Below are 9596 nucleotides of genomic sequence, written 5' to 3'. Positions count from 1 at the left end.
AGTACCACAGACCCACCTTGCCCCTCTGCCTTCCTCTGTGTCCAACACACCAGTAACTCTTGCCCTTGCACTCACTCCATCAGCACTGTCCCCTCTGTGTTCCTGTGCCATATTAATCACTGTTCCCATCTCCCAGGGTATCAGACACAGCTTCTTTATAGGCACAGAGACGGCTCCTATAGTTTCTTTGGGCAGAAGGATGGAGAAGGAAACACTTGGTAAGCACTGCAAACATTCCTCATTTCTGATTTTTCCTGTCTGGGTCAGAGCACCTAAACTGCCTGAGAAAGCTGACAGGATGTTTGTTCCCTCTTTTGGATTGAGACAGCAGGAACTCTCTAACAGGGAGAGTCTCAGGTACTTGAGCCACTTGAAAAAGCAGTCAGGCAGGGCAGCAGAGTTTCTGGGAAAGTGGAACTGCAAAGATGTGGTCCCAGGGGATGAAAAGTCTTTTGTTTGTCTCTATGCCCTTGCTGTTGGCCCACAGACAACACCAGGTTGCACTGCTGGTAACCTGGCAGCCAAGAGGGGTACACATGGCTGGAAAAAAATCAGGTGAGAGCAATAAAAAATCCTCTCCTCAGTGAGTGGAGAGGAGCTGCCTTGGCACAGCTTGTACCTGTGGTGCCTGGCTGAGATGAATGGAGAAAGGAAGGGAGGAAGAAAATGGGGAATTACAGATTACTTCTAGTTATTTGGGGGAGATGGAGTGGAACAGGTAAAAATAGAAGGAGTAGGAGGTTTTTCACCTGTGAGATGATGGGGTAAGGTACATAAGTTGTATATAAGTAGTATATCTGTGGAGACAGGGGTAGGGAGAGGAGCCATTTCCACTTTTAGATTGACTTTCTTTATGAAAATTACTCTTTTTTGCACCCCCACTATGTCACTACTTCAGGGACAAGTACCAGGAGACTTCTGACTTTCTCTTTTTTTTTGTTTGCCTCTTTTTCTCACAACTCATTTTATTCCTAGGTTGACAGCTTTTGTACTCAAGAATTTTGGCCAAGCCAGAAAATACATCTATGTAGATCACAAGAACATCCGGGATGCCCTACGCTGGCTAGAGCAAAACCAGCTCCCCAGTGGCTGCTTTGCCACCAAAGGGAACTTTTTTCACTCCTCCCTAAAGGTAAAGGTGGGCCAGGGCAGGTGGCGCTGCTGGGAAATGACTGGACAGATTTGTGACAGCAAAAGATTGTGGGATCCCAAAGGATCCTAGAAAGTCATTCTGCAACCTGTGCAACTGCATTCTGCAGCCCTGAAGAGAGGGAAAACATGAGAGGAATGCTTCTCCTTCTGAGGAGTATGCCCTCCTAGCACCCCTTAAAAGTGAAAGATGCGTTCCCTTCACAGGGCAGCACGGATGATGAAATCTCTCTGGGGGCCTACGTCGCTGCAGCACTGCTCGAGATGGGTCTGCCACTGCAGGTGAGCATGCTCAGCTCCCTCCTGCTCCCTCCTGCTCTCCTGGGCACCACCATGGGGACACACCAGCTTGTGTTTCTGGTGTTCTCCAGGCCACAAACAGGGAGGGAACTTCAGGGAATGAGCCAATGTTTGGCCAAATGATGAAGTCATTCCTCGCAAGAGCGAGTGCTGTGAAAGTGGCCTGGTGCAGTAGTGCTTGGTGGCAATGGCTCCCTGTGCACACCGGGGCTGCACTGCCTGTTTTCTGAAAACAGTCTGTAATTTAAGGGGTTCCTCTGGAGCTACACCAGGAAGACATAGTGTGGCTCCCTGGAATGAGTTCCCCAGCCCCCTATTTCACCCCTGTCAGAGTCTGGCACGTGTCTCCTCCCAACACAGAGCAAGCTGATGCAGACTACTCTCCGCTGCCTGCAGAAGGTGGTTCACAACATCACCAACATCTACACAGAAGCTTTGCTGGCCTATGCCTTTGCCCTGGCTGGGGACTATGAGACAACCCAGGAGCTGCTGTACAAACTGGAGGAACAGGCCATCAAATCAGGTGCTGCCTGCTGGGATTCTGGACTAATGTATGCCCAGCCACAGCAGTCAAAAATGATATATGTATTCATACATAGTCCTTGTATTTGTGCAGTAACTGCATTATGTGACTGAAAATACAATAAGTTATAAGTTATTTCACAAGGTGTGACGATGGCTTATCAGAAATAGTTTCCTCAGACTGGAGGATTTCAAGAACCCTTTGAGGGAGTAGGTAGGAATCTGTGAGCTAAAACAAGTTGAAGCCCTGGAGAATAAGTTCAAGAAAGCAATCCTGGCCTGAGCACAGGGAATGAACTGAAAGAGCCCTGAAAGCACTGTGGGGTTTGTTTCCTCTGAAACCCAAATGACATCCTCCTTATATAGCCTTCATGCTCCTTTTCCTTCTGCAGGAGGACAAATCCACTGGAGTCCCAAGCCAAGCTCTCCAGCTTCAACAGACTTCTGGCCTGGTACTCAGTCAGTGGACATAGAACTGACAGCCTACGTGCTCCTGGCATACCTCTCCAAGCCACGGGTGCACGCAGGTGACATGACAACTTCAGCTGCCATTGTGGCGTGGCTGATACGGCAGCAAAATGCCTACGGGGGTTTTGCCTCCACCCAGGTAAGCAGTGGATCCTTTTGTACCCTAGGTTGGCAGCACAAGTCCTCTTGAGGTCTTCCTGTTCCAAGCCAGTTCATTACAGCTGATGCTTTCAGAGGAGTGACTGTCTCTCCCTCTCTAGGACACAGTTGTTGCCTTGCAAGCCTTAGCGAAATACGCAGCAAGGACGTTCAGCACATCAGGCCAGGCAGTCGTGAGGGTGAGGTCCCAGAGGGCCTTTGGGAAGGCTTTCCAGGTGAGCCGCCAGAAGCGGCTGCTGGTGCAGCAGGCAGCGCTGGTGGAGATCCCGGGACAGTTCCTGGTGCAGGCCCACGGCAGCAGCTGTGTCTTGGCTCAGGTGAGCAGGGGGGATGAGTGCAGAGAGAGGAGGACTCTGCCTCTTTTCTCCTGCATGAGATCATGCCTGGCCTGTCTGTTCTGCTCCTGGCCCTTATCCTGCAGGCAGTGCTGAGGTACCACGAGCCTTCCCCACGGACTGCTCTGATCTTCACACTGCGTGTCAGCACAGAGCTGACCAATTGTAGCCGGGCGAATCCGCGCTTCCTCACCGTTCGCATCCTTGCCAGGTGACCCCAAGGGCTGTTTCCTCCTCCAGCAAGATGGAGTGAGCTTGGGGACAGCAGCCAGAAGAGTGTCAGGGCTCTGATGGAGGGACCTGACCCTTGGGGTGAACAGGACAGAGGGTGAATCGGACAGGTGGAAGGCTTGGAGGGGGAAGGTGCTGGCTAACTCCTGCGAGAGGGAGCAGTGGCTGCTGTGTCCTCAGTCCCAGACGGGTACCTGGCTCAGGGTGTGGTGGGGGAGGGAAGGGGTGCTCAGAGGGCATTATCCTCAGCGAGTCTCTGTCTGTTTTTTCTTTTCCAGCTACATCGGGAGCAGAGTCACATCCAACATGGTGATCATAGAGGTCTCCCTGCTGTCTGGATTCGTCATGACTTCCAGATCCAGAATACTGGTAAGGACTTTGGAATAAAAAAACCCAGCACTACCCAGGTAAATGGATCCTGCCTGCTTACTCCTGTTGGGAATTGTTCATTTCAGGCTGGGAGGAGCTAAATTTGCAGGGGACCTTTGTTGTTGCAATTGCACCAAAACTCGTTGTTTTCCTACAGCCACCACAAAGGAGATCAGAGGTGGTTCAACTTCTCCCACTGACAGTATTTGGACTTGAGCTAGAAACAAAGTGTACTGCTGGGTGTGCTAACACCAGGATTTCTTTGTCAGAAATTCTCAGACAGGATTTCTCAGAGACACTCTAGCTCTAGCTAAAAAGATTCTTTTTGTTTTTCAATTAAACCATAAACCAGAAAGATTAATTATTTGCACAGCCCCAATGCAGGTGTTTAAAAGCAGTTGAACACTCAGTGAGATGAAATAACAAGAATCTCTACTGGTGCCTGCACCCATTTGCTGACCAGCGTATCAGTCATATGTACTACCCACACAGCCTCTGGTCCCCAGAGGGGGAGATTCCTCTGCCCTGGGCAGAGTCAGTGTGGTTCACACCTGAGATGCTCACAAGGGATGTCCAAGAGGGGCTAGCAAAGACATAACCACCCAAGCCCTTAGGCATGAGAAAGGCACAGTTCCACATGGAGTCCAGCTCTACACCTTCCTTTCACTAAAACAGTGGGTCCCTCAGGTCAGGAAACCTTACAGAAAATCCTCACAAATTTCCTTCTATCATTCTTTCCTATCCTAGCTGGAGAACAGAACCATTGTTAAGAAAATAGAAGTGAAAGCTAATGTGGTCTACATTTATCTGGAGAAGGTAAGTGAGAACAAAAGCATTTGGTGTGGCACAGTGAGAGCAAGAGATCAGAGGACAAGGAGCTGTGCGAGAAGCCTGAGGCTGGTCTAGGTAAGAAAAGAGCACTGGTAGAATTGGGGGCAGAGGAAGCTTGCCCAGTTTCATTGTTATTGGATTAGAGTAGTGCTATTTCTCACACAATACTCCATTTTAAAGTCCAGAATCTCTAATGGATTAGAGAAATGTAGTTCAGGAAAACATTCAAATCTGGGAAGATGAAGATGCTATGACTTCTTTCTCCCCTTCCTTGCTAATTTCCTTCCATCTCCACTAGCTCAATGATGAATCTCAGACTTTCATTCTGCAACTGGAACAAGTAATTCGGGTGAAGAACCTGAAACCAGCCAGCATCAAAATCTATGATTACTACCAGCCAGGTGGGTTGCAGATTTCCTGCTACTCTGGTGTTGGGAGCCGAGTTCCTGGTTCTCTGGCTGGGAAAAGACATGCGGTCTTCTCTGTGAGCATCCATGTGCAATCACCTTCCTCATTTCCTTTTGCAGAGGAGCGAGCCTTGGCTGAATACAGAGCCGTCTGTAATTGAGGTAGGCAGCAAGTTCCTGTGTGATACCAACAATGGCATCAGGAAATGGTGGGTCTTGGGTGGGAAATACAGAATATAAGCAAAGACAGGAAGGGGAATGGTAAGCAGTGGGGAGCATGTGCCCAGCTAGAAACAGGAAGTATGTGTCTAGGTCTATGGAGCAGTTCTCTTTTGAAGCAGTGGTGGATGCTCTACCTCCTCCTGTGCACGTCTGCAACTGGAGGGGCAGAGATTTGCACATGAGCAGAGGTGGAGAACTTATTTTTCCCAGCTGCTCTTAAAAGCAATTTTCCTGGTTTAGGAGAAAAACAGTAAACCTGAATAGTCATTCAGTCAGACAGTTCTAGTCTCCTACTTTTAATAAGATGCCACGCACAGTCTGAGCCTTCCAGAAACTAACAGGAAATTCCAAGCATTTTCTCTTGTCTTCATATCTTCATGTGGTGACAGCTGGCAGGGGTAACAAAGGACTGATGGACAGAGACTGCAGAGGAGGGATCTATCCCTGTTCCTGTGAAGACAATAAAGGATTAAAAAAAAAAAAAAAAAAAACCAAAAAAAAAAAAACAAACCAACTTTGAAGTATTAGAAGTAACCACTGGGAACTCAGGGGCATTTTGTGCACCTTGTGACCAAATGGTACTGTCAGACCTCTTATCACCCAGAGGGTTGCTGGGCACTGGAACAGGTTTCCCCAGGAAGTGGTCCCAGCACCAAGCCTGATGGAGTTCAAGAAGCATTTGGACAATGCTCTCAGGCACATGGTGTGACTCTGAGGTGTCCTGTGCAGGCACAGGAGCTGGACTCCATGATCCTTGTAGGTCCCTTCCAACTCAGAATATTTTATGATCCTAAGGTTCTCTCTCACTTTACCTATACAAAGCCCATGTCAGAACCTCCACTGAGGTGGGGGCTTGTGGCAGGCATCTGAAGACAGGGCTGTGTGCCTCCCTACAGGTGATTAATGGAGCAGGTGCTTTCCTCAGTCTTGTGGGCTGTGGGCAGGAAAGCACACAGGTGCAAGGAAAGTTTAGAGCAGGGGCAGGCATTGGCCAAGCTTAAGCTTTGCCTTTGCTCAGCCTGGAAAGAGGATGGGCAGGTGTCCATTCCGTAGTGTGGATCAGAAGCCAGGCTGAGATGGACAAAGGCTTGGCACTGAAAGGGAGTCAGGCCCTGCAGTAAGGGTGAGCATGGCATGTTGTGTGCACAGGGCTGCAGGGATGTGAAACGACAGGGAAAGTGCCAGGAAAAGGAACTGTGGTGATGTGAATAAAGTGTATTTGATGCAAAGTGCCAGCACTGTCTGGTGATAGCGCTTGGTATATGCAGTCCTTGTTTTCTGGAACGTATCTCCAACTCTGTCATGATCTTGTCACATCAAATCTTCTACTTCAGTTCTCTCTCCCTCAGTTTAACCACTGGGATACAGGAACTCACCCTTGCTTGGCATTGCAAATTGCTTTCTACCCTGGACCTGCAGTCTGGCAAGTTTCTTGACCAAGGGCCTTTGCCTGCATCTCCCTCCCTTTCTATATTCTTCAGGACCATGTCTGTGATAACAAAAGCGGTGTTGGGCCCTCACCTCACTCACACGGGACACTGTAGCTCATCACTGCAGTTTCTTCTGGAAGACAAGAAAAAAAGTGCTAGTGAGATACGTTGACGAAAACCCACTAAAGCAATCCAGCATTGTGCCACTGTTCCTAGGAGAGGTGTTCCCAAAGTTTACAGGCTACAACTCCCCCCTGCTTGACACATGAAACCACTGGTGTGTGCCCATGACTCTGCAGCTTGTCAGGATTCACCCAAGGCAGGAGGCCATAAGTCCCAAAAAGCTCCATCACGGTTATGAATTCCTCACTTTCTGAAGGAATAGCAATCCCTGACACGTGTCTAGCCCTTCTTCCCACTTGGGACCCCACAGAAGAGAGGACAAGTTGGCTTTGGTGTCATTCTTCTGAGGGGGCCCTTACTCTTCTGAGTCATCCCCTCGCTATGGTTCTTCTGCCTTTGCTGTCTCCCACAAGGTAAGTGTTCAAAAGGACAGCTCCTTGCTCCACTCTTATTGGGAGAGCCAGACCTTGAGTGGTTCTACATGCCAGCTTCAGAGAGAAGGACCCACCATTTTGAAAACCAACAGGTTAAGTTCATGCCTACAGAGCTTCTAAGGAACAGTCAGATAACCATGTCAGGGATGGTATTGTCTTAGACTCAACGAAATAAAGAAATTTTCTTTCCAGAAGTACATTTGGGTGGTTTTTGCAGTACAGCATCTGAGCTCACCTGGCATGTAGTAATCATAGATCTTGATATTAGCTGGTTTATGATCCTTCACTTGCATGTCCTGCTCCACCAGGAAAGTGTAGGTTTGAGGCTGTCTAGTCAGCTAAGACCAAGAAATGCAAAGATTAGAAACAGAAATGAAGTCCTGTAAGTCAACCCCTTTCACCTGATTGCACTCAGGCTCTTTGGAGACCTCACCACTGCAACAGATCTGTTCTGCTTTCTAGAACATCTCAGAAATATCTTTTACTTCCCATTATGTGACTATCTCCTCTTTTTGGTCACCAAATTTAACTCTGCTCATGAGGAACTTCAAACCTACAGAGTCAGTGTGCATTAAGTACCTAAAAGGAGCGCTAGTGTTCCCCACCAGTCCCACCTTCCCATCCTGATCTGCTCTGAGCTCCTTCATGCATCTTGCCTCAGTGGCTTCTTTCTTATTCACAGTGACATCAGCTCTTATTGTCCAGTCTCACATAACCCTCATCATGAACCAGACAAATACAAGCTGTGGATGAACATCTGCTGCAGGGGAGTAGTTACATGACCTGCTGTTGACTGGGGTGCACCTTGTGCTACCTGGCAGCCTGAGCTGAAATATTTCTCTGTATTGCCTTTCTGCTCTGTGCTGTAGACATAGAGAAAGCAGCATCTCTGCTAGCCTAATGCATCCACGTGACACTAACCCACTCCCTATGGGGCCAGCTTAGCTCAGCTTGCTGACAGAAACTGAGGGTGAACAATCACAGGAATGCTCCTTAGAAATGCTGAAGTTTTAAATACACTCCAGGTCTCATTTCTGGTGCTGTTTAGCTATTCAGGGAACCAAAAAAAAGCTGATCGTTAATCTGTTGATTCGTGAGGCTGTGGAGTGAGCACTTCTATTCACACAACCATCTGGTTTCGTTTCAAATGATCTTAGCAAAATCCAGGAGCAATCTTGTATGCCCCCTGCTGCATTCAGGTTGCTTAAGAGCTTTCTAAGATTTCAGACTTGCTTGGATTTACTAGATGGATCTTATTACTACTCCCCAGTCCTGATCAGGCACCATATATATGGACTTTCAATAGTCTCTGAACAGTGCCAACAGATGTAGGCTTAACATCAGAGTTTGTCTTGTTTCACTCAAGTTAAGTGGCCCGGTAAGTGGCTCTACAGATGAACAACTGCAGACTGACACTTCTCCAGATCAGCAAATGTGGCTGGTATGCAGGAACAACAGCTCTGGATAGTTAAAATAGTAATGAAACCAGTAAACAAGAGTAAAAGCTATCTGTCAGTCCATAGCCCCTTTAATGACGACGTTAGCCCAAATTACACTCACTTCCTCCAGGTAGAGAACAACTTGGTCAGCTTTGCTTTCAACTTTCTTCACTAAAGGCATTTTCTTTAGCTGAAAACAGGGGGGAAAGATCAGAAAGGCTTTAATACAAAGCAGAAATATTCAGAGGCATTTGTCCTTGTGAGAGTATGGGCAAAATATTTACATGGCCAGGGAATCTGTTGATGTAGGGAAAGGCAAGGTGCAGCTTGGAAGAGACTTTGGGTATAAAGGTTTCTTAGGAGGAAAATAACCCTGTTTCTCTGCCCACAGGAATGATCACATTGCAGCATACAGTCCTGCATGATGGACATCCATCACTGTTCCCATCCCACCTGGACACAAATTCACGGTCTCACCTCTTCCAGTGAACCTGCCACGGGGCTGTATCCAGACAGCAGCTCCACTTGGATCAGGACCATGTTGGTGGACACACGGTTCCCTGTGTAGCTGCAGCAGGAACCCAGGGGACAGCACTAACGTTACTTTCTGAGCCATGATCTCCAGATACTCCAGCCCAGCTTTGGTACTCAGGTGGAGGAATGTGCTTTTCTTTCCAGTGTTTCTCCTGCAAGCATACCTGTTTCTGTACAGTAATAAATCTTTGTGCTTCCCTTGATCTCGCTTTTAATTGTGCTGAGCCAAGGAGAGTAAGTTCCTTGGAAGCCTCCTGGTGTTACCTTCTTTAGGCATGGCAGGGAATATCACATCCTATGCCTGTTCTCTTGGCAGTTCTGTCCCAAGCCAGGCAGGAGTACAGCACAGGAGAGTGGTGTGACAGTCAACCAGGAGCAGAGGAGGGAACACTTAGGAATATGTGTCCATCCCACAGGACCTTCACATCATTAGTGTTTTGAGACCTTACCCTAGAAGGGGGTGAGACCCACAGACCTTGGGAGAACTTGTGGTGAGTGGCATGGTACAAGACAGGACTGCAGCCTGAGCCACCCCTCTGGGGCCTTGTGCCTCTCACCCAGCTGGGGAGAGCACAGTAAAATGAGTGGGGTCACCTCAGCACTTGGACCCCACATGTGAAGGGGAATCCTGCCATCAAGAGAT

The 9596-nt window shown here is 48.3% G+C and overlaps 2 protein-coding genes across 4 annotated transcripts in view; one reads left to right on the top strand and one right to left on the bottom strand.

The window, feature by feature from the left end:
* The window catches only part of LOC121662634 (alpha-2-macroglobulin-like protein 1), a 26209-nt gene extending 17312 nt beyond the window's left edge, over window positions 1–8897 (top strand). The window contains exons 25-36 of the mRNA XM_042023996.1: window positions 16–218; window positions 976–1132; window positions 1357–1431; window positions 1810–1972; window positions 2364–2578; window positions 2700–2915; window positions 3020–3144; window positions 3443–3533; window positions 4281–4349; window positions 4663–4765; window positions 4892–4933; window positions 8811–8897. Coding sequence (XP_041879930.1) covers window positions 16–218; window positions 976–1132; window positions 1357–1431; window positions 1810–1972; window positions 2364–2578; window positions 2700–2915; window positions 3020–3144; window positions 3443–3533; window positions 4281–4349; window positions 4663–4765; window positions 4892–4932 — 1458 coding nt within the window. The 3' untranslated portion in view covers window position 4933; window positions 8811–8897. The remainder of the gene's footprint in view (window positions 1–15; window positions 219–975; window positions 1133–1356; window positions 1432–1809; window positions 1973–2363; window positions 2579–2699; window positions 2916–3019; window positions 3145–3442; window positions 3534–4280; window positions 4350–4662; window positions 4766–4891; window positions 4934–8810) is intronic.
* The window catches only part of LOC121662723 (alpha-2-macroglobulin-like protein 1), a 26827-nt gene continuing 22049 nt past the window's right edge, over window positions 4819–9596 (bottom strand). For 2 of the 3 annotated variants that reach the window (XM_042024239.1, XM_042024240.1), the window contains exons 32-36: window positions 8897–8987; window positions 8541–8609; window positions 7216–7318; window positions 6515–6556; window positions 5269–5443 (exon numbers count right to left, since the gene is read on the bottom strand). In XM_042024239.1, coding sequence (XP_041880173.1) covers window positions 6516–6556; window positions 7216–7318; window positions 8541–8609; window positions 8897–8987 — 304 coding nt within the window. In that variant the 3' untranslated portion in view covers window positions 5269–5443; window position 6515. Of the gene's footprint in view, window positions 4949–5268; window positions 5444–6514; window positions 6557–7215; window positions 7319–8540; window positions 8610–8896; window positions 8988–9596 lie in introns of those variants that run through there. The other variant, XR_006015385.1, reaches the window with a different exon arrangement.

The sequence above is a fragment of the Corvus kubaryi genome, unplaced genomic scaffold, assembly GCF_017639235.1.
Source record: "Corvus kubaryi isolate FWS band 111438036 unplaced genomic scaffold, C.kubaryi_AGA036_p1.0 37260, whole genome shotgun sequence".
In the NCBI taxonomy this organism is placed as follows: Eukaryota; Metazoa; Chordata; class Aves; order Passeriformes; family Corvidae; genus Corvus; species Corvus kubaryi.
The sequence above is the reverse complement of the archived record's forward strand: the minus strand, read 5'-3'. Positions and strand labels throughout refer to the sequence as shown.